Source organism: Anolis carolinensis, chromosome 2, assembly GCF_035594765.1.
Source record: "Anolis carolinensis isolate JA03-04 chromosome 2, rAnoCar3.1.pri, whole genome shotgun sequence".
Classification (NCBI taxonomy): domain Eukaryota; kingdom Metazoa; phylum Chordata; class Lepidosauria; order Squamata; family Dactyloidae; genus Anolis; species Anolis carolinensis.
In genome coordinates, this window is record NC_085842.1 from 156,631,075 (window position 1) to 156,655,444 (window position 24,370).

Consider the following 24,370-nt stretch of genomic DNA (forward strand, 5'->3'; position numbering starts at 1 on the left):
AGAGAGGAAGTGCTACTCTCGTCCGGCCAATGGGAGTCGAGCGAACTCTAGTGCGGGACCTTGACTGCAGGAACCAATGGGATGGCGGGGAAGGGACGAGACGGAGGGGGTGGAGGCGGTTTATGCCAGAGACACGTACGGCTCGTTGAGGAACGGTAGCAGCTGTTCTTGTGGCGGCGAGAAGAGCCTCCGCAGCAGGTAAACACCGCGGCTTGCCGTCTCGAGAGGCCTACTTCCGGTTACGTCTCCGTAGCAACCGTAGGCCTGGCTTATTTCTGTCGAGGACCCTCACTCATTTATTTTCAAAGTGGGGGGCGTCTCCTTTCCTCCTGTATCTGCCCCTCCCCCTCCGGAAATTCCCCCAAAGGGCGAGGATAAAAGGTGGGAAGGTTGGGGTGGGGGTTTTTTGTTTACGCGGCAGGCCGTTGCGTGGGAGGAGGGGGGCGTTCTGAGCGCTGACGTCATACACCTCGCCCCCAACCCTTTTCTCTCTCGGCCCCGCCTCCTCCCGAGTGGGCGGGGCCTCGCTCGGACGTTGGGGAAAGCAATGGCGCTGCCTTCCCCTCGCGCGTCGCTCGCTTCCGTGTCCCTGCACGGGCGCAGGGCGGCGGCGCCATTCGGGGAAATGCAGGGGGAGGGGAGAGTAGGCCTGTCCCATGAGTAGATCAGTTATTATTTTTGTTACTGTCACCACCATATTGCATGTCTGTGTAGGTCAGTGGTTCTCGACATGCGGGTTCTCAGGTGTTTTGGCCTTCAACTCCCAGAAATCCTAACAGCTGGTAAACTGGTTGGGATTTCTGGGAGTTGTAGACCAAAAACATCTATGGACCCCAGGTTGAGAACCACTGGTGTGGGTGACTTTAACTCACCTGTCAATTTAGGGCAGTGGCTCTCAACCTGTGGGTCCCCAGATGTTTTGGCCTTTAACTCCCAGAAATCCTCTAACAGCTGGTAAACTGGCTGGGATTTCTGGGAGTTGTAGACCAAAAACATCCAGGGACCCCAGGTTGAGAACCACTGCCCTAAATTGACAGGTGAGTTAAAGTCACCCACACCAGAGACCCCACTGCTCTAGGGCGACCCCATGAATTTCATAATGTTTTCTGAAGTCAAGGAATGCTCAGAGGTGGTTCATCCATTTCCTTCCTCTGAAATACAAGACCAGACATTATAGGTACAAAGTTCAGAGAGTTATCACGCTAAATCAAGGGACTCAGATACTGCCTGCTCCATATAGCCTTCAGCACCTGCTGGGAAATCTCCTTTAAATAGATTTGCCTTGAAATTTCTAGTGCCTTCAGGCCACTTGTTGACTTATAGCAACCTGTACATTTCATACATTTTTAAAGGACTCAGATGTCCTTTTACAGTTCCTTCCTCTGAAATACATAACTTGCAGCACCTAGTGTTCCTTGGTGGATTTCAGGTTTTTGAGCGGATCGGGTTCCTTTAGGACAGTGGTTTGCAACCTGTGGGTCCCCAGGTGTTTTGGCTTACAACTCCCAGAAATCCCAGCCACTTTACCAGCTGTTAGGGATATTTTGGCTGCACCGCCTTATTAGGTGCCTGAAAAAAATGTTAAGTGCTGTTAAGAAAGTAGTTTTACTTTCAGTCTCGCACTCTTGAGAGGGTGAATATGAAAGGGAAATACTCTCTAGTTGCAGGGTAGATATTTGATATTTTGGTTTCCCTTGTATGCTCCATCAATATTCTGCTTTCATGGGTGTTTCCTAACACCTTTCCTGTTACTGTACTTACTTTTTTTGCCCACACACACACTCAAAGTAGGTGAAGAAATTGCCTGCATGTGACAGGTATCTTTGGGTAAAAAGTTTTTGTGTGCTTCCTGTTGTTCAGAAATGCCTGGAGTGCATCCAGCTCAAGTTGGCTATAAGTTGCGTCTGTCATATTTCTTATTATGGTGAAGAACTTACTGAAAAGGAAAGGCACCTCTGAAAAGATGTTGTCCTCTACTTCCTTATAAAACTTGGTTGATTCCTGCCTTCTAGCCATTTATTCATAACTGTTGCACAGCCACCAGCTTTTTTAATTAGAGAAATTAAAGTAACAGATGTGAAATCCAAGGATACTTTTTGAACAAACCATTTGTTGGGTTCCAGGTTTCTTCAAATGATTGTTTTCAGAGCGAAAAATCACAACATTTTCTTCTTGGCAATTAGAATCTTAATTTTAGACAAGAGTAGCATTTACCCATCTAACCCTCCGTAGACACTTTTGACCAAAAACATTGACTGTGGTAACACCTCATAGGAAAGGTTTCAGAGCATTCACAATAATACAGACTTTACTTTAGGTATGCAGTCCTTGTTCAGGTTTGGAAATCGGTCATGGGATGTTTGAAATAATCCAAGTTCATTTGCACATACAAGCCTCTATCATTTGAGTGTTCATGGTATGTTTTTATGGCTTGTCGCTTCAGCTTTTTGGAATAGGGCTTTTAGTACAGAAGATGAGCATTTTAGGCAGACCTGAGATTTTACACCCATATCCAGAACAGGAGGCAATTGCATAGGGGATATCTGGTGCACTGATATGTCCAAGCAGGCCCATAGCCAGGATTTTATTTTGGGAGGTGCTGGAATTTTGTTTGGGGGGGCGGGAGAGCTGAGTCTGAGCGGTAGAGGGTCTACCCTAGCAAACCTTTTGTATCATTATCCCAATACCGCCATGCATATGGGATATATTGAGCATGGTGATCAGATCATGATATGAATAAAATAACAGTTTAAATAATAAATGTAAGGCCTTCTCGCGGACCAACCTGAGAATTTCGGGGGGGGGGGGGGGCTGAAGCCCCTCAAGCCCCCCCCCCCCCCCGCTACATGCCTGTGTCCAAGTGAAATAGAAATGACATAGTATTTCTTCCAGTTGTCATTTTCAAATGTTACTGTGCGTACAAAGGCTTGGGGGTGTTCAGGTGGAGTAGGATAGGAAACCTGCAACATTTACAGGTGGTTTGAGGGTATTGGGGAAAAAAATCACACTCCAAATTAAAAGCTTATTTACAGGGCTTGTGAAGGAGATTTCGGATTGCTAAGGTTGTTTGGGGAACAAATATAGTATACCGCCTGCACTCCTTCGCTTTGATTTAGAAATTAAACATTGTAGCCAGGGACAACATGGCCTTACTTTGTCTCCCTCCCTGTTTGGATTGTTAATGAAGCCAGTTTCTATGGTAATATGTTACAAATCCAAGCTGTCCACACCCTTTGACGTTTTTAGATTTGCCTACAGAAGCTGAGTGGGCCTGTTGCTTTGTGTGCAGATTGTTACATGTTCTAGAACTGACGTTCTCAAATTCCAGTTGTTCAGCGAGACGTGCTGAGCTTTCAATGGCCATGAGACTTTCATTAGACTAATATGAGAAAAGGCATTGGATCACTCCTGTTGGCAAAGCATATGTACCTGCTTTGGGATAGTCACCTTTCCCCGTGTGCCCCTTGCCTTTCTTCTCAGTAGTGGTCAGGTGGAGAACAGTCTGATGTTCCAATCTAAAGCGCCCTCCTGAGCTTGGGATAATTTGAAATAGGCTGCCTGTTGCTTGGACAGATGCCTGAGTGCAGAGTGGAAGCCTTGAAGAACTTGACTGTAGGGTGAGTGGGAAGGGCTTGTTATTTGGAAAACAGCAGCACAGAAAGTAGACCCATGGAGCAGCCTGCTGATGTAGAAAGTCACTCTTTTAACCTATTTTTTTTTGACAAATAATGGTTTGGGTATGGATTTATAGTTTCAGTGTTGCTCCATTACTTATGCTCAGGAAGTATGTTTCTTTCTGGGAGTAGCTTAAAAATGAGGTATTCAATACATGAAAGCTTTATTATGAAGTATTAGTTAGGCTGATTTAGGGACTTGAGAAGTGAAGGAAGCTGTGACAGTTGCTTTTGAAAATTGTCTTTTTTAATTTATATGCCTCCTGGAGTCCCAGTTCCTGGCGAAAAGGCAGGAGATAATACGTGGCCATTTTCACCCATGTTAAGAATCCTCCTTTCCAACCCAGCAGTTTCTATCAGCAAAGTTCTGGTACAGAACTTCAGTGTTGGCTTTCTGATGTCATAGTGGCCCCATGACTTTATGATGTTATAAGACATTTTGTGGCACTGCTTTTCCTGTCCTGCCATCTGGTTGTGTGAGGATCAAACTGCTGCATTTTTAAAGGGGGGTCTCTAAGGGAGGGAGGTGTTTCCTCCCTCCCTTTTTTGATAGCTAGTAAGTTCCTGTGAGAGGATGCTGATGGTAGAACATATATATTCTCTGAAAGTGTCATCCAGGGCTAACCCTTGGGGTGAAAGGTTGTACGTATGACTGTGTTATCTGGTTATTCATTGATAACTAAGGGATTGTGACAATCAAGTTCATTCTTTAACTTGGTTTAGGAAGGTGCTGCCAAGTTACAGATTTGCTCTCTGCTGAGAGATTACTTTGCCATTTTTATATTCTGTTGTGATTTTGCTTAAACATAGAATCCAACATGGATTAACATTTGATTGTTAGTTTCTGCCTAATGAACTCCAAGTAGTAGTTATTGATGGCTGTTACTTAAAATTAGTAGTCTTTGTAATTGAACTACTATTGAAAAAAAAAACAAAAAAACACGCTACAGCCTTTGGAAGACAAGTCTTGCTCAATGTAGTCTTCTAAAACAGTAGGGTCCTTCAGCATTTGAAGGATCGTGATTATCTGATACTTAGAATGATCCAGTGTTCATGACTCCCCTCTGATCATTCTTGCAGCTGCTGGCTTAGCCTTTGCTTAATAATGGTTTTAAAATGTCAGTACACAGACTAATTGTCATTAGTATTTCCCTTACTTTGGGGAAGTGAAACTGCAAAATAGCTTTTAATAATCTGTAAAAGGATTTGAAATAAAGCCTAGTGTTTCTGGAAGCTAGGTAGCCTAAGATCATCTATAGGGGTGGATTACCATATTCATTACATTCTGTGTTGTTCACCAATTTAATAATTCCTGAATTATGGCCATTGGGCCACCTCATCCGTGAGTGCCTTTCTGGTGATCCATGGGATGACTGTGGCAGTAAAGCGGATTTGTGAACCTCGGTCTGCAGTTGAACTTTTTTCTTCCAATTAAGAATTGGAAATACTACTTTTTGTTTGTTTTCTAACATCTATTATATTACTTGAAGTGGTGCTTCTTTGAAGATTATTTTTCTTAAATTCGAAAGAGGTTGAGCAGATTTCAGGTTTCTAGAAACTATTTTGATTCCCAAAATCTACTAGAGTCTGGCATGAAAGACATACTAATAACAACAGAGAGTAAACAACAAAATTGAGTGATGTTAGAAACCAATCATTCCATACTAAAATCCACTTCAGGCAGTGATTGGTTGTGAGAATTGTGGTGTTGCTCTTGCTAGACAGTTGAGTCAGAAATCTTTCTGAGCTACAAATCATTGAAAGATGTTCTAATGTATCCAAATGTCCTTCTCTTGTTAGATAATAGTAATTGGTAGGAAGATCTCCCATATGTGAAATGATCAGGTATTTATAGCTTCTGCAGCCAGAACCAAAGTATGTTTTACCCTCAATCCACTGTATTTGAAGGTGTGCTTTTATTTGTGCATCATAATCTTTGTAAAAATAGCAGTCTTAATATTACATTTTATTTCACATCTGGGGATTGGTAGGTCAAATAGTATACTGTAATTGTTTATTGCTTTTGCTCAGGTTTATTCTCATTCAAAAATTTACAATTCCAGTTCATTTCTAATCCAGTTTGTTGAACTGGATAGCATCCGAGTCTTATTCTCTGTGGGGAAAGTCCCAGACTCAGTTTCTCGTAACTCTTTAAATAAAAGGCAGAGAGAGGCTTTTCTTATAGCAGGGCAAGGAAAGGCTTCTGCTTGAGGCTCTAGAAAACATCTTCTGTTGTGGATTAGATGGGACTAATCTAGATGAAAGTATAGCTCTGCAAATATTTGTAGCTGGCCCATAATGTTGTTATGGAATTGGTGAACGGTTCCTGTTGTGACTTCAAGGATTAATTTAACCTGTGAACTAACATGCTATGCTGACTGGGTGAGAGGGAGTGACATCTTACAGGTACCTCTCAAGCCTCAAGCTGTTGCTCTAAAAACTTTGTATTACCTGATTATTGCCACCTCTTAGTCTGGCATGTTTTGCCTTTAACAAAAAGATGGGAGACTTTCAAGTCAGAGATATGTCCCTATGGAAATTGCAGTCTAAATGTTGCATGTAAATGTTTGCCTCTTGAACAATTCTTGGCATGTATGTAGAATAAATACAAGCAAAGCCTGTACCATTCTCCACATTTCTTCTACTCCAGCATGGCCTATTTGGATGCCCTACTATGTATTCCCATTAGCATTGGCTACTGTGAGCAGCAGCCACTTGAATTTACATGTGCTTCCACATTCTGCCTACCGTAGTTATTCCAGGTCAAGCTGTTCTTAAGGGTGTTGGTTTTTTCACAACTCTAGACTTCCTTTTTTGAATAATAATTTTGGGGTGTTTCTTTCCTACTTTACATGTAGATATCTGTTGGCAGAGCAGCCTTTAAAAGTGGAACAAAGCCTGCTGCCAGGCTTTCTGTTTCTATCCCAGGCCAGGATGCATATGATCCTTGCTCAGTTGCTACATACACGAAATGACAAGAACTCTGAAGCTTGGCTTTTTCTTTCACCTCTTTATGACATCTGAGCTGAGCCTTATGCCCCTGGACCTAGGATTTGAAGTCTAGGCTAAGTCACAATGCAACATGAGTGTGTATGCATGTATTCACTTTAATACCAGTCCGGTTCATATCAAAACTGGCAGACGTTGTTCTTCTTTATGATCTATTTAGATTTTTTTCTGAAGCAGTAGAAATAAAAAATACAACAATAAAAATCCAAAAACATCTTCCTGAATGGGACAGGTGCCAGGCTGGCAGCTTCCGTCTTTGCCAAAAGAGGACGTGTCATTGTGTTTTTCCATTTTGAAGGTGGATATGCTTGCAAGCTTACCTTTCTTTGCCAACCAATGCAGACCTGCCTTTCAGGCTTGTCCCCAAGCCTGCTGACCTGCATATTCACAAATAAGGAGCCAGTTGCTGAACTGGTTTCTTCTAAGGGAATTTGAAGCAATCACTAGTTATAAGGTTAGAGCCAGTATAACAAGAATAACTTCTTATGTTGCTTTTATTGAGATAAAGCACTGTGTGTTGGGCATTTCGCATTGTAGCGCTCTCCTTGTTGGGTAAAATTCCTGGAGGCACCAGATCCTGTCTACTCTTGAAAGTTAAGCAGGATTAGTACTTGGATGGAAGACCAATGAATGTAGGTTATATTTCAGATGAAGGTCACTGGCAAACCTTGTAAGTATTCCTTGACCTTTGAATTTCAAGGGTTCATCCTAAGTTGACAGGCAATTTGAAAGCAGCTAAGATCAAGCAAGACAATATAGAAAGTAGGAATCCATCCCCGATAACTGGGGAGCTACAGGTTGCACTTGAGCTGTGCGGGGCTGCTGTACCGCCACCCCATTCTTGCCTAAGGAGGTCATTACAGGTGTTAATGCATGCTTCTCAGTGGGAGAATTGCAAAGCAACCATCTCTTGGGACTCCATTTCCCCCAAGAGCCTGTTGTTAGCCTTGTAACAGCTTGCAACAATTGCACCATATGTGCCAAGTAGACTGGGGTGCTTGTGAAACTACAGCAGCCACTCTTACATCTTCACAGTAGGACAAAACAGCAGCTTTTGGATCTGGCTGGAGAGACCAGAATAGAGAACTTTTCCATTTAGCACTGGTATCTCCTGAATCATTTTACAAAGATTCTGGTTAATCTTTAGTATTTCTGTCACTGGATATTTTTCTTTTGCCCTTTCCCTCTCCCCCTCTCTCTGAATATTTGGAATATCATGAGGTAATTTTTCCCTCTATCCAGAGAAGGCTGGATAGAGTGAGAGAATTCAATTTGCCTTGTGCATGTACTCAGTTACTTGAAGTAGCAACTGGACTTTGCTTATGGAGGAAGGCTTGAATCTTATGTGTTACATTATCTGATTCTTCCTTGCTGTTGAGTAGTCTGACCTCCCATCCGGTGTTTAATATTTTTGCACCCTTCTTCCTGACTTCTCTCCATGAACTGAAAGTCTGTTCCTTTGTGTTTTCCTCATTTTTGTTAACTCATGGAAATTTCAGGATTATTAGCTAATGACTTGAAAATCCTTCTGCTGAGAGGGAGGACAATAGGAACATAGAGGGCAAAATCTGAAATGCTCCTAGTTGTGGGGCATTGGGTCCTCTGTTTTGGGACGTGTTGTGTAATATGGTTTAGGCAACCAGGCAGGAAGGACTTGGTTTGCATTCTGAGAGAGATGGATGTCTATAGGTGTGTCGGAAGTGCATGGCTCATTCCTGGAAAAGAACTCTGTAAATATCTCCCATTGAGATAGTTTTATATTTCTTTCCTGCAGATTGTTTGTTTTGACATCTGAAGAGTTGTGTCAACCTACTGCCTAGCAAAATGGATGTTTTCAACCGGAACATAAATTTCGATGCCCTCTTCAAATTCTCCCACATGTGAGTAGTCCCTTGGTTTGCTTAATATCTCTCTTGATTTGCTTAATATGTGCTATTTGTCATTTGACGATCTGCTCCTTTGTTATGTTGTTGGGAGCTTGTATGGCCTTGAGATCAGTCCCTTAATTCAGGCATTGGGTAGAACTGGAGGATGTGGGTTTCAAGAGACAAATAAGGCATTTCAGTTTCCTAGTTGGGGAGAGTGGCTTTCTGTTATATATAATATAAATATAAAGGCAATTCTTCAATCTATGTAAGTGAAGCAAGTATATTTATTTCTTACAGAGCATGTTTTCATTTACTATTTTACATTTGTCAGTTGTGGGAGGGACAGTAATCTTAAGGATTTTCTTGACCTGGGAGACTATGCTTGGCTATCCTTTCTATCCCATGCCTCCCAGTTCCTGAGACTTCTGCAGATACCTTCTTGTTGTTTCTGGACTTGAAGAATTAATGGAAAATAGTTTCAAATGGAGCTCTGTGTTCTTAATCTGAAAGCTGAAAAACTCAATATGTTAAACTTGGTACTTGTCATCATCCTGGTCAGCCATATACCACGATCATGTTCCATACCTCCTCCTTTTAATAGTTCAGTTAGAGGGCTAGAAAATGTTTCGATGAGAAGTCTGGAAGATTTGCATTGTGTCGCTTCAAATCTGTCAGGACCCGTCGGTTTTCTAAAAGGGAATGGAGCTTGCAAAGTCAGCAGTCTCCTGGATCCCCACTTCTGTTTGAGATGGCCTCATGTCATTGTTATGAACATGTTATGTACAGAAGCATGGCAAATTTTTGGGTTCCAGGAGAATCATAGTGATAAGGCCCTTGGATATTTTTCTCCTGCTTTGCTAGATTACTGAGTGTTTCTTTGGCTCTCCACTTGGTTCTTGGGACCTTCTGATACCATTTCCCCAGCAAATAATTTCCTGACCTGAAAGGATTTTGATCCAGGGAAGTCCTGACAAAGTGGCTTAAAAGTGTTTGCTTTTCACTAAGTTGATCCCTGACGAATCAAGTCTGGTTTATTCTGAGTATTTTGCTGAGTGTGGGAACTGGTGAACAGCCAACTGAGGAGTGGCTATGTTTCAGCAACTTGGAGTTGGTAACAGCACTGACTGTTGTTCCCCTTGCCTCCGACAGCTCTGCATCAACCCAGCAGCATCTGAAGAAAGTGTATGCTAGCTTTGCGCTATGCATGTTCCTAGCAGCAGCTGGAGCCTACATCAATGTGGTGACTCAGCTGGTCCAGGTAAGAGCACTTTGGCATTGCTCCTACAAGTATGATTGACCATTGAAACATGGATCAATCCCCCATATGCACCTGTATCCCAAAACTAGAAGTAGGTTTCTTTAAGATCAATTTTTTAATTCCTTGGTCTCTTTGCTTCTTGGATGATACACAGTGATGTGTATCATCAGTTGATCTGGGAGTGGGAATTGATATTTGGACCCACTGAGTATTGCCTTACAGGCTGGCCATATGAGCAATCTACAAATGTATTTGCAAAGCAGGTGCCACTGCATTTGACACAAAGGTATTGTTCAAGTTTATTCTGACTTGTGGCAGACCAAGGTTGCCCTATCACAGATTGTTGCTTTTTTGTAAGATCTGTTCCTTCTAAGGCAGAGAGAGTGAGACTTCCACAAGGTCATCCAGTAGATTCCCATTACTTAATGGGGATTTTAACTGTTCGACTCTTGCAAAATCCAAATCCAACATTCTAAAATGCTGTACTATTCTAATGCATTCTAAATAGTTCAGTATTAAATTTTGAAGAACATTATTATCCTGGCATTCATCATGCAAAATAGAGGGAAGTGGGAGGAGTTCTAAGTCCAACAGAGCAATTGAGCACTATCTTCATATTTTCCTAAATAAATCTAAATCTGCCTTAAAGTCATCTGAAAATTCAAAATTTGTAATTGTTCAAATCTTAAGACTTAGATTGTGTTTTCTTTCCTGTAGAATGTCTATTGTGCCCACATTAACTTCCATCTCCCCCTCCCCCCCCCCCCCACCCTCAACTTCCACCTTGCAGTTTGGCCTGCTGACTGGCCTAGGCGCATTGGGTCTTATGATCTGGCTGATGGCCACACCGCATAGCCGGGAAACGGAAGAGAAACGGCTGGGCATGCTAGCAGGCTTTGCTTTCCTCACTGGTATGTGCTCCTCAGTGGATGATTACAAGGGATTAATTTGTGTTAATGTTCACATTGGGGGTTTCCACAAGTGAGAGGCAAATAGTTTGTTTCTGGATACCTTCAGATCGACTGCCCTGGGGGCTGAGGCTGATGGTTGATAAAGAATGTACCTGCATAGGCTCAATGGCCTTAGGTTGCTCAAAAATGGAAAGGACTTTTCATCAGCGCTTTATGAAAGAGGAAACCCAGAGTTATTCAGCAGACTACAGCAGTGACACCTCGGTCCCCCCCAAAATGGTAGTCTCTTATGAAGGTGTCATAAGTCCTTTAGGTGCTTTCTAAATATTGGGACTTTCACAGCCTTTCTGTCTTGATTTTGATTGTGGATATCAATTCAAGAGCCACAAAAATAAAACTCACCCAAAGTCATTTTTTCTTCTTCCAGGAGTCAATCTAGGACCTCTGTTGGAGATGTGCATTGCTATCAACCCCAGGTAAGAACAAAAGACCTAGACGTAACTGCCTTTTTCATGCAATTCTGATTCCTAAAAGTGCCTCTTCAGCAGATTGTCAGGGACCTGCTCACTATTTTTTCCCCACAGAAAGCTGAACATTTATAATTGAATCTGAAAGTTAGCCAGTCATGTTCATTTAAAAACCAAAGGTGCCTTCTCTATCTCTGGCTAATTTGTTTCCTTAGTTAAATTTCAAACCCACATTTTTTGGTTGAGCTCAAGGTGCAGGCTACATGGCTCTCCTCTGATCTGCTTTATCCTCCAACAACCCTGTGAAGTAGGTTAGCCTGAGTAGCTAGCTGGCCTAATGTCACCTAGTGAGTTACATGGCTCAGTGGGATCTGAACCTGGATTTCACAAAAACAGTTCAACATTTCACGACTGGCCAAAAGGCTGTCTCCTTCTAGCCAAGCCAATGTAATGCCGTCTCAAGTCCAGAAGTCAATTCATGTCATGAAGTATACAGAGGATGCTGCGAGCCCCTTGTGAACTCCTAAAAGGTCTGTGAAGGTCTCCTTGGCATCTGAATTAACATCTATGGAAATGTAACTCATTTTGCCTTCTCTATTCCCCTTCATTTGCAGCATTATCCCAACTGCTTTCATGGGCACAGCTGTAATCTTCAGCTGCTTCTCTCTGAGTGCCCTCTATGCCAAGCGCCGTGCCTATCTGTACCTTGGAGGTAAGGACCAGTAAGGGATGGAAGTAAGGATCAATCCACTTTCTCCCTCTCTTCTCCCACCCCACAGGCGCTTTGAGAAAACGTCCAAATGCAGTGGACATGTTTAATTGTGGTTCTGGTTCTCTTTTGCAGGTGTCCTGTTTTCTGGCCTGTTCTTGATGCTCTTCTTCTCCCTGATCAACATTTTTGCAGGCTCCACTTGGCTCTTCACAGTAAGTGGCTCTTGCCTTCTATCAGCTTACAGGAAATTGATATGGTTGACAGCAGCTCAATCTCACTACAGCAACTGCCCTCCTTCTTTGTGGTCACTATGCCCTCACACAAATGGGTTTCACGCCTGCACAAAGTCCCCAGTCAAAAACTTAAAAGAGCAGAGTAGTTTGATGGGGACTCTGCTCCCTTCTTCATATCACACATGTCCAGCCTGCTCTCATTTTGTCTCCATCCACTGACAGTGATTTTGTTTGATGCCATCTCATTCAGATGAGTAGTTTTCCCAATATTGTTTCCTAACATCCAAGTTTTCTTCTATTTATCCTCATTATTTGTCTTTCTTCCTATTCCTTTGTCTTTCTATTTACTTTGGTCTCCTGTTTTTATTCCCCACTCCATGTTTCCTTCCCATTGTTTTTTCGGCACTTCTGTGGTTGCTCTCTTAAAAGATAAGTGTCTGACAGCACTCCCTCTGTTTATTTTGTCTGTGAGGGAAATTTTATGAAGAGGTGTACCATTCATAGAGAATTAGCCTTACAAGGCCTTAAAATATTGTTTTCTATATATAAAATCCAGAATATCTGCTTTGAACTGGATTAAATGGCAGTGTAGACTCATAATCCAGTTCAAAACAGATAATGTGGATTATCTGCTTTGATAATCTTGATTATATGGCAATGTAGAAGAGGTCTGAGTTTCTAATGAGGCAGGCTGGCTTGAACGTTTCTTTGGATACTATTTTGGTGTCACTTTAAAAATTGCACAGGAAGTCAGTGTCAGTATCAACAGTATCTATTTTGTTAGCTTCTTCACTTTCAGTCCTGACTGACCAATCAATCTTGATAGCTACTTCTCTGTGATCCAGTTTCCCCACTTTGAAATGCTTCCCCTATACCAAGAAGCAAAGAGACCAAGGCTACTTATGGGAAATATGGGCATAACTTATAGCATATCCTTCTGGATTTATAGCACCTTCTGACCCATTCCTTGAAGGAGGGGTTTAAAATTTTCTTCCACAAATCATCCCCTTCAAAGATTCCACTTTCTGTGGCCATGGAATCTTCTCGTTAACTTTTACTTGGTCCAAACACAGCTGGCCCTGATGCTTATCCACCCACTCAGCCAGTGCTTTCATCTGATCTGATCTGAGTAGCCATTTCTTTGAGGTTTGAACTGCTGCCTGCAACTTCTGTTTTGCATTGAGTTTTGTAGTCAATGTTTTCAATACATCGTGATATTTTGGTGCTAAATTCGTAAATACAGTAATTACTACATAGCATTACTGTGTATTGAATTACTTTTTCTGTCAAATTTGTTGTATAACATAATGTTTTGGTGCTTAATTTGTAAAATCATAACCTAATTTGATGTTTACTAGGCTTCTCCTTAATCTCTCCTTATTATCCAACATATTCGCTTATCCAATGTTCTGCCGGCCCGTTTACGTTGGATAAGCGAGACTCTACTGTACTTTCATAATTGCTTCCTTCTTACAGCTTGATACAGTTGACAGCAGTAAAAACTCATTGCAGCAGAACTCCCTTTTTAGCCAAGGGGTGGCAAGCTTATCCTAATAAAGTTTATGATGGTAATTGTCAAGTGTCTGTATCTAGCTTTTATTTACCCCACAAACACTTTTTAAAATGGTAAAGTCTGTTATTTCATTTTTAAATATAGTGCCCTATGTTAATTAAATACACATTATATTGCTTTTACATACTATGAAAATTTCCAGAGCTTCTTCCTTTGTGTAACTCTGCCCTAGTTTTGGGGATGAACAAAGAGCTATAAAAGCTCCAGGTGTTTTCCTGAATATCTGATTGATCAACAAGTTTTGTCTGCACATTTTGAGGTGTCATTTTACATTCATAAAGACTAGAGCACTGGGTCTTTTCACATTCACAATGGATGCTAAAATGCTTGTGGTGCTGATTTCGTTGCTTAAGACCATATTATGTCCTGGATACCTCAAAACCTGGATTAAAAGCTTTATGAGTTCTCAGATTAAAACACATCCTTCACTGGTAGTATAGCCATTTTGAGGAAATTGATTTACATGCCGTTGACAAATGGATTTCTTCCTTTCAGGTTAATCTCTACATTGGACTTATGGTGATGTGTGGCTTTGTGCTGTTCGACACTCAGCTCATAATTGAGAAAGCTGAGAATGGAGACAAGGACTATATCTGGTGAGTTTATGGAAGTTGGTGCTTTGATATCAGTCCTGAATATCTGTAGGTAGAAGGCGAGATGCACTGGACGGAGAAGCTAAGATGGAATAAGAAAAGAACTAGGAGGTAGGAACAGCAAGCTAGTCTCAGCATTGGGCTTTGTTGTCCACAGCACTGAATAAAAGCAGAATGAGCTTGAATTGTAAGATGGAGGTTACAATATTACTTAGCTAAGGGCACTGGAAAGCATCAAAGCAACAAGCTATCAAATGGAGACGAAAGTCTGGGGGTGGAATAGATGGTGTCTCTTGCATTAGAAGCCAAGCTTCTCTAGATCTTATTTAACACATTTAGATAGAAGGCCTAATTTGGCAAAATTCATTCTAGTCTAACATTTATAGCCTTATGAAATAGTTTAAATCCCTTCTCTCTCTGGCAGGCACTGTGTGGATCTCTTTCTGGATTTTGTCAACATCTTCCGAGAACTCATGGTCATCTTGGGCATGAACGAGGTTAGTCGAAATTTTGATGTGGTTAGATGGTCAGAATGAATGTGGCTGCTGTGGGACAAACAGAAGGCAATGCCCGCAGCCTCAGCTGGGCTCTTCTGAGGAGGAGGTCATTCTTCACCTGCCAAGTGGTGAAAATGAATGCAATGTGACTGGAATAAAGGCAGAAGATTCAACATGTAAAAGCATAAGAGATGGGGAGAAGGAGTGGGGACTAGAAGGGAAAGGGAAGATTTTCCATTGTAGGAGCTGTAAGGAGCATACAGATTGTAAGAATATGGCACATGGCTAAAGTATGAGAAGGAAAATGAAGTAAATAATGTGTGAGTTCCTAACTACTTGCAAAAGAGTGAATAGTCATGATAGATTCAAAGAGAAGAGGCAAACATGAAGTTTGGAGAAAAAATGGGGCTGTAGTTAGATATACAAACCAAGGAAGTTTGGCATATGAATGATAACGAACATACCAGTGTGTGCTAGCCATTTCCACTTGTAACTAGAATGGTTGAACAAGCCAATATTTGTGGCCGGTTCATTTTATATCCAAAACCAGGTGGCTGTCTCCCAGCTCCAGCTACAAAATAAAATAAAATAACTCAGACTTGTTCTTTGGCTTATATAGGATATGGACAGGGACAAGTCTGAAAAACGGCTGTTACGAAAACAAAATTATAGTGCAACTCTTCCATAATTTGTTTAGTCACTCCCATTGAAATTGCTTACCTGATTCCTTCAAAATCAAGTGCTCAGGACACATTGGAGAATTTTGGGACACACAGCGATAACAGGCACGTAAACAAAAGCATATGGTGGGGGCCAAATGTATTTTGACTGCAATGTCTTTATAAGACTGACTTAGAATACTTAGTTTATTTAATTACTACTTCAACAGTCCTATGATGGCACACTTACAAATGTTACCAGAGAAGGTCAGTTTGCAGGTTTCAGGACAAGAGATAGATGGATGAGCAGTTTTGCAAAACATGGCTGGTACGTGATCCCATTTATTTCAAAGACTTGTAATGGCATCAGTTACCAGCAACTACCTCTTCACTCCAAGTCATGAGGCCAGCAGTGGGTCATCCTGGGGAGAAAGTGGCTGGATTTTGAAAGCTGGGTTTTGTCCTAGAGATACTGGTAACAGAATGAAGGCATGTGCCTTTATCTTGACTAGGAGATCTGTTTTGTCATAGAAACCAGAGCATTGATTAATATGCTTTGCGTCCTTTTCAGAACAAGAAGAAGAAAGAAAAGTGAAGTGACACCGGATGCCTGTGCAGAACCTCCTTTTTCTGGCCCTTCCCATTTGCCTCTTTATTGCTTCCATCCAACTTGACTTGCATTAAAGGTGCCCCCCTACCCTATTCTGTGTGAATGATAAGCATCTGTGACACTTTCATACTTTGTGGAAATTGGTTTTTTTCCCCTCTTGGTTTTTGGGCCTCATTGAAAAAGCTAACTGCTGATCCTAATGCTGGAGTCTGGCTTTTGTGTATACATACACCTGGTCCCGCTCCCATTTTCTCCTGTATTGTCATGCAACTCTGTCCTGTGGCAGTGACCCCCACAAGGGTCACTAAGTAGGCAGCTCAAAATGACATTTCTCATCCCTCTTCTGCCCTCACCCCAAGCACCATTAGAGTGAGGGCAGAAGCGGGAGAGTTTCCACTGTGTAAAAACTGCTGTGGCATGCTTGCCCCCCAGACAAAACAAACAGATCCTTTGCAGTGGCTCTTTAGGGAAGCCCATGTTGATGGAAGTGGCTTTCCAGGAAAACAAACAGCTGAAGATGCCAAGACCTCTGCATGAGGCCCCTCACAACTTGGGGATTGCCAGGATGAGAGCTTACTGGTCCAATGTGTCCCCAGCCCCCCTAGTATTATTGCTGGGTAGCAAAACTAGCCATGCAAGGGAGACATTCTTCTCTAGTTGGCATCTTGGAAGTCCACTACTGCCACAATCATTTCTTGAATCTGGCATTGGTCTGGCTAAGGTTCAGTGTGGCTTAGTGCTACTTCTCGCCTTAGACTGTTGGCGTGTGGCTTTGCTGTTTAGGGACATGGCATTTTGGAGTTCAGGGGCCTGAGACCAGCTTTGATCAACAAGTCTTTCCAGGACCAGGAGCACAGGTTGTGGGAAAGGTGGCTTGGTTAAGATGTGACCCCAAGTCTTCCTTGTTAACATCTATGATCGACTGCTAGAGAAGCCTTTGACATGCCATGGGGAAGAACTTCCTGCCTATGGGAAGCAGGATGGATTCAGCATAAATACAGCTCCATTAATAAGCTTGTTATGGAACCTTAAAAACTCTTCCTACAGCAAACTAGGTAATGTTGATCTTTCCCTTTTTGGCACCCAAAGCCAGACTCCAACTCTGCTTGCTTGAGAATAAAGGAATTTCCTCTCTTCTCCTTATTTTCCCCATCCCCCTTTTCAAACCAGTGCCAAGAACTAAGCTTTGAGAGATCTACTTTATAGAGACCTTGTCTAACAGGTTTTAATACATAAAGATTAAACTCTGTCGCTCATTGGATGTCCAGCTCTGGCTGCATTCTTTAGACTCCTTACTGTGAAGAGACAGGGGTTTTAAAAAAGGTGTTTTGATTCAAATATGAAATTTACATTGTCTTGCTTTGTACGGGAATATAAAATATTAAAATAAAAATCCTCAGACTTTTATCTCCTACTGTCATTTTTCTTTCACTGAGACTTTGGCCTTTACTTGCTTTCTAATGGTCTGTGACTCAGGCTTTCCCGGTCACTTGTCATCAATAATTTTTCAACTTCTTTCCCAGATTGACTTGCCTGCTGAAGACTGCTGTATGTTTTCATGCTTTGGGGTTGATTCTAGTCCCTCTAATGGCCTTCCAGATGTTTTTAGACTAGCCAATGATGAATATGAGAGCAGTTGTTCATGAACATTTGTTCATCAGAACTCTTGTTCTGAGTTGTTTCATAGGCAGAGCTATATGAGTTTCTTCGGGGAGATAAGGCAAGGTACAAATAAAGTATTATAATTAGCTGAGCAGTTTAGAGGCTTGAAGGAGCTTCCAGCTAGAAGCCAGCAATGTTTGCATAGTTGAAGCTGACCTACAGGATGTTTGTCTCCCATTACTTACTTGTTCTGAGTAGTACCTTGCCCAGCGTCCAAAGAGCCACAGGTGATCAAGACACAGTTTCATTGGTTCTTTCTCTTGGCAAGCTACGAAAGGGGAACTGGTCAATACAAAAGCAAAAGGGAAACCCCCATTTTCAATATCCATACTTATCTAGGAAAATTGACGTTGGCTTTTCTGCCTCAAACTAGTTTGGGGAAAGGAGTTGGGAAGGGGGCCTACATTGACATTTCTACAACAGCTGCATTTAGAAAATGTTACTTCAGCTGCATACCTTGACTAGGGCAGCCTAACATTCTCTTGATAGTACATGTTCTAGTGATGGCCAGCAACAAAAGATAGTAGTCAACATCAGAAATGGAGAGGCTAATTACTAATCATAATAGTCAGATTTTCTTTCAGGTAGCAGAGGTATCATGTCTCATATCAATTTCTGGATAGTGTGAAAGTGTTGCTTCTCCCTTGCTAGTGGTCTTCCCATAAGCATCTGATTGGCTCGTAACAGAAGTGGAGTGGTGAACAAGGAAAGCCTTGGGGACTTTTCTAATATGTATTTCACTTTTTTTTCGTGTCAGGAGCGACTTGAGAAACTGCAAGTCACTTCTGGTGTGAGAGAATTGGCCATCTGCAAGGACGTTGCCCAGGGGACGCCCGGATGTTTTTGATGTTTTTATCATCCATGTGGGAGGCTTCTCTCATGTCCCCGCATGGAGCTGGAGCTGATAGAGGGAGCTCATCCGCACTCGCCCCCAGGTGGGATTTGAACCTGGCAGTTTTCAGATCAGCCACCAACCTTCAAGTCACAAGGCTTTAATCCACTACACCATCGGGGGCTCCACATATTTCACTGATTATCTCCCTATGTTGCTCCCATCTGTACATCAATGCACAGTAAGAGGCTCACGGAGGCTGTACCCTTGACTTTCTGTGTCCATCCCTAGGAGACCTTTAGGTTTGCAGAGTTTAGTCTGAGGAGTAGGTCTGCCTGCTGTCATAACTCTTAATACAAGTGGTCTTTTCTTTTAAAGTTCATAGGGAGTTTGTGCTCATTGAACTATGATCTAAATTCAGAGCAAGGAGTAACCTTGAAGGTCACAGCCCTTCTGTTAATGCAGTATCTGCAATGCAGGGTGTAACTACCAAATCTGAGAGCTGGCCTTCTGAATTAGCTACAGCAAAGGAGAACTCACCACCCTCTGTAAAAGGCCTTTCCTCAACACTGCCTCCCCTTCCAGTCCTGCCCTATGGAGAAACAAACCAGTTGGCACCACCTTCTGTATGACAACTTGCAGCCATGTACCCTTGTCTTGTCTTAAAGGCTCCCCAGTTTAAACATAAGTCAGTCTTCCCGAAGTTTTCTCATTGAAGTAGCCCCCAGCCATGCAGAGATGGCCAGCCTTTCCATTGCATTGCATGATGGAGACCAGCGGCAGGATACAGCTCTTCTCCAGTCCCAGTGCTGTTCTTGTTCTGTAGCAGGTACAGCAAATAATCATTCCTTATTATTCATGTTGGCAGGGCCTGATAAGACTTGAAGTGCAGAAAACATCTAAACAGCTAAAGGATGCACATCTTACATAAAGTTTTAAGCAATTTACCTGGTGTTTACTAGATGGTGATGCAAGATGTGTGCAATGCTGGGTGTTGCTATTTCCATGTCTTGTCACTAGGGGGTGCCAGGAAGACAACTTCTCAATATAGAAAGCAAGTACAGTTCTAACTTGGTTTTACCAACCACTGCATTATCACTGAAAGCAGCCTCTTGTAAACTGATTGTCCTTCGGAGCATTTATAGATTTAGGCTGGTGTTCCAAAATTTGGTAAGAGAGCTGGTTCCGTTTCTGACTAGAACTACAAATGGGGGACCCTAGACATTTCTGTGTCTTGTCCATGCCATTAACTTAAATCCGCAGAAGAATGATAGAAGCAATGGCCTGAAGCTCAAGTTTCAAAGACAAGTTGTTACAGTTGGTTCTCGCAGAAGCAGAGGAAGCAGGAGGACATTTTTGCTCCCTGGCTTCAGGTAGGATTTGGCTAAGATTTGGCTAAGATTTTAAACTGAGTTTGGGCTTGGCTCCTGTGGTCAAAGTCTAACTGTTGTGTGACTGTTGTGTTGAAAGAGAGCCAGGTACTTAAGTTGATTGACAGCAGGCATTGTCCCCTGTTAATTGAGTTTCTGGGAAAGCTTTATTTGCCAGTGTGAGTTTCTGCCAGAGCCTGATCCCAGAAGGGCAGTTGGTTCTCGCAGAAGCAGAGGAAGCAGGAGGACATTTTTGCTCCCTGGCTTCAGGTAGGATTTGGCTAAGATTTGGCTAAGATTTTAAACTGAGTTTGGGCTTGGCTCCTGTGGTCAAAGTCTAACTGTTGTGTGACTGTTGTGTTGAAAGAGAGCCAGGTACTTAAGTTGATTGACAGCAGGCATTGTCCCCTGTTAATTGAGTTTCTGGGAAAGCTTTATTTGCCAGTGTGAGTTTCTGCCAGAGCCTGATCCCAGAAGGGCAGTTGGTTCTCGCAGAAGCAGAGGAAGCAGGAGGACATTTTTGCTCCCTGGCTTCAGGTAGGATTCAGGTAGAAAAGGCACCTTTACTAACTATCCTTTGCAGTACAGACAGGAAACAAAGCAACATAAACAAATACACAAAGACGTGGTTTGTTGCAGTCTGCACATAAAGTGCGTGCATATTACTTAACTGTACAAAGATCCCACTTGGCCACCACGCTCACCAAGAGATGCAACAAAAGCAAAACATTCCCATCACATGCACCAGCTGTGGCATGTTCCGCTTTTTCACACAAAAACTAGACAACTACATCTGCTCCAAATGCAAACAGATGACTCTGATGGAGCAGAGGATCCAACAGCTCGAGCACCGTATTAAGACCCTTAAGGACATTCAGGCACTCGAGCTCTTCTTGGACACTGCACAACACGCTGCTGTAGATCAGCAGCCTGCATCACACCAACACCACCAAGACCATGATCAGGAACCTTATGGGGAGATCAACTCAAAGGTAGACAACCCTCAGGCTTGGAAGGAGGTCACCCATAGAAGGAGACGCAGGACCAGGCAGCCTCCACAGAACTCCTCTGCTCAGCTGCATTTACACAACAGATTTGAAATTCTTACATCATTAACATACAATCAGGAAACACATCTTGTGGAGGACCACAGTTTCTTAGATACCACTCAGTGGACCATCCTGGATCAATGCGCAGGGGATAGCCCTGACAGGGACAGTGCATCACCACAGTCACACTTATGTAATCATGCAAATGCTCCATCCCCAATCATAGACCAGGAGCAACAGGAACATCCTTGGGAGAGTAATGGGCTCTCGGATGTATCTCAATGGATTGTCATTGATGAATGCACTGGGGATGTTGAGGAGGAGGACAACACTTTACACCTACACGATTCACTTCAACAGGAACACTCTTCAGGGGACATACACACTGTCTTGCACAAAAGGGACCCTGTCAATCCTCAAAGGAAACAGGTCTTGGTAGTAGGTGACTCCCTCCTTAGAGGAACGGAAGCCATCATTTCCAGACCGGATGGGATGGCTCGAGAAACATGCTGCCTCCCGGGGGCAAAAATACACCATATCACTCAGAGGCTCAGCAGGCTCCTAAAGCCCCATCACCCTCCCCACCTTATGTTGATTCATGTAGGTACCAATGACACCGCTAGGCATACTTTTCAAAAGATCACAAATGATTTTCGAGCTCTGGGAACAAAGCTAAAACTGTATAATGTACATGTGATCTTTTCATCCCTCCTCCCCGTTGTAGGACATGGCTCTACAAGGGCCGGAAAAATAGTACAGGTCAATAACTGGCTCAGAAAATGGTGTCAAGAGGAGCATTTTGGCTTCCTTGACCATGGTCTACTCTTCCAAGAGGATGGACTACTGGCAAGCGATGGGGTGCATCTCACACAAGTAGGAAAACATCTTTTTGCACACAGACTCACAAACCTCATCAGGCGCACTTTAAACTAAATCCACTGGGGGAGGGGAACAACAGCCTGGCGAACACTATATTACCCACGACCACAGGGAACCGCCGTAAGGCTAAACGGAGGGCTGCACAAACACAGCAAGGACCAAGTACAGAGAGCACAATAATCCCAAATAAACAGTTCGAGGGGAGGTCACAGGGGCTTACATGTCTTTACACTAATGCTCAGAGCATGGGAAATAAGCAAGACGAACTCCAACTCCTAGCACAGCACCACACATACGATGTCATAGGCATCACTGAAACCTGGTGGGATGACTCCCATCACTGGAATTTAACCATTGAGGGCTATAACCTCTTTCACAGAAATAGAACAAAGGGGAGAGGAGGGGGAGTAGCTTTATATGTCAAAAACAGTTACGTTGCAGAAGAAATGCAAGACTGTAATCCGGGAAACCAGCTTGAAAGCATCTGGATAAGAATCAAGGGAACCGGGACTCAAAAAGATCTTGTCGTGGGTGTCTACTACAGACCTCCGAGTCAGGATGAAGGACTTGATGAAGCCTTCTGTCAACAGCTGACCAAACAGGCACAAAGAAGAGATATAGTAGTCATGGGCGATTTCAATTATCCCGATATCTGCTGGAAAACAAACTCAGCCAAGAGTACAAAGTCCAACAAATTCCTCACTTGCCTTGCAGATAATTTTATGGTCCAGAAGGTAGAAGAGGCAACAAGGGGATCAGCAACTCTTGATCTAATCTTAACAAATGTGGAAGACCTGATCAATACAGTTGAAGTGGTTGGATCCTTAGGGGCAAGTGACCATGTGCTCCTGCAGTTTGCAATACAAAGGAATGCTGAAACTAAGACAAGTCAAACACGCATTCTGGACTTTAAGAGAGCTGACTTCCAAAAAATGAAGGAATTACTGAGCGGCATTCCATGGACGCCGATATTAAAAAACAAGGGAGTTAAGGATGGATGGGAGTTTTTCAAAAGTGAAATACTCAAGGCGCAAATGCAAACAGTGCCAACAAAGAAGAAAAATAAGACAAGTGCAAAGAAGCCAGAATGGATGTCCAAAGAACTTCTAACTGAGCTAAAGCTCAAAAGTGACATGCACAAGAAGTGGAAAAGGGGAGAAATCACCAAAGAAGAATTCAAACGTATAGCCAACTCCTGTAGGGAAAAGGTTCGCAAGGCTAAAGCGCAAAATGAGCTCAGGCTTGCCAGGGACATAAAAAACAACAAAAAAGGTTTTTTTGCTTATGTTGGTAGAAAAAGGAAGAAAAAGGAGGCGATAGGGCCACTGCAAGGAGTAGATGGGGTGATGGTGACAGGGGATAGGGAAAAGGCAGAACTGCTTAATGCCTTCTTTGCCTCGGTCTTCTCACAAAAAGAAAGCCATCTTCAACCTCAGCAACATGGAATGGACGAAGGATTGGGGGAAATCCAACCCCAAATAGGGAAACAAGTTGTCCAGGAACACCTGGCCACTCTAAACGAATTCAAGTCCCCAGGGCCAGATCAGCTACATCCAAGAGTATTGAAGGAACTAGCGGAAGTTATTTCAGAACCACTGGCAATCATCTTCGAGAGTTCTTGGAGAACAGGAGAAGTCCCAGCAGATTGGAGGAGGGCGAATGTGGTCCCTATCTTCAAGAAGGGAAAAAAGAACGACCCAAACAATTACCGTCCGGTCAGCCTCACATCAATACCAGGCAAGATTCTGGAAAAGATCATTAAGGAAGTGGTCTGCAAACACTTAGAAACAAATGCGGTCATTGCTAATAGTCAACACGGATTTACCAAAAACAAGTCATGCCAGACTAATCTGATCTCTTTTTTCGATAGAGTTACGAGTTGGGTCGATACAGGGAATGCCGTGGATGTAGCATATCTAGATTTCAGTAAGGCCTTCGACAAAGTCCCCCACGACCTTCTGGCAAACAAACTAGTAAAATGTGGGCTAGACAAAACTACGGTTAGGTGGATCTGTAATTGGCTAAGCGAACGAACCCAAAGGGTGCTCACCAATGCGTCGTCTTCATCATGGAAAGAAGTGACAAGTGGAGTGCCGCAGGGCTCCGTCCTGGGCCCGGTTCTGTTCAACATCTTTATTAACGACTTAGACGAAGGGTTAGAAGGCACGATCATCAAGTTTGCAGATGACACCAAACTCGGAGGGATAGCTAACACTCCAGAAGACAGGAGCAGAATTCAAAACGATCTTGACAGACTAGAGAGATGGGCCGAAACTAACAAAATGAAGTTCAACAGGGACAAATGCAAGATACTTCACTTCGGCAGAAAAAATGGAAATCAAAGATACAGAATGGGGGACGCCTGGCTTGACAGCAGTGTGTGCGAAAAAGATCTTGGAGTCCTCGTGGACAACAAGTTAAACATGAGCCTACAATGTGATGCGGCAGCTAAAAAAGCCAATGGGATTTTGGCCTGCATCAATAGGGGAATAACGTCTAGATCCAGGGAAGTCA

At 42.9% G+C, this 24,370-nt stretch overlaps 1 protein-coding gene across 3 annotated transcripts; it reads left to right on the top strand.

The window, feature by feature from the left end:
* Window positions 1–41: 41 nt before the first annotated feature.
* On the top strand, window positions 42–17,469 carry tmbim6 (transmembrane BAX inhibitor motif containing 6). 3 transcript variants are annotated; one of them, XM_003216956.4, is made up of 10 exons: window positions 42–198; window positions 8,458–8,563; window positions 9,701–9,809; window positions 10,600–10,720; window positions 11,148–11,196; window positions 11,802–11,899; window positions 12,032–12,111; window positions 14,201–14,301; window positions 14,723–14,795; window positions 16,026–17,469. In XM_003216956.4, exons 2-10 carry the CDS (start codon window positions 8,508–8,510, stop codon window positions 16,047–16,049), a joined length of 711 nt encoding a protein of 236 aa, XP_003217004.1. In that variant the 5' UTR covers window positions 42–198; window positions 8,458–8,507; the 3' UTR covers window positions 16,050–17,469. The 3 variants fall into 3 exon arrangements, with proteins under 3 accessions (XP_003217004.1, XP_062826970.1, XP_062826969.1); XM_062970900.1 differs by lacking the exon at window positions 42–198 and adding an exon at window positions 3,332–3,617; XM_062970899.1 differs by lacking the exon at window positions 42–198 and adding an exon at window positions 4,118–4,230.
* Window positions 17,470–24,370: the final 6,901 nt, after the last annotated feature.

Excerpts from the sequence above, each read along its gene's own strand:
- tmbim6 (XM_003216956.4), top strand. The coding sequence starts at position 8,508 with ATGGATGTTTTCAACCGGAACATAAATTTCGATGCCCTCTTCAAATTC. Across the intron at positions 8,564-9,700 it reads CTCTTCAAATTCTCCCACAT|CTCTGCATCAACCCAGCAGC; the intron begins GTGAGTAGTCCC and ends TGCCTCCGACAG. Across the intron at positions 12,112-14,200 it reads GCTCCACTTGGCTCTTCACA|GTTAATCTCTACATTGGACT; the intron begins GTAAGTGGCTCT and ends TCTTCCTTTCAG.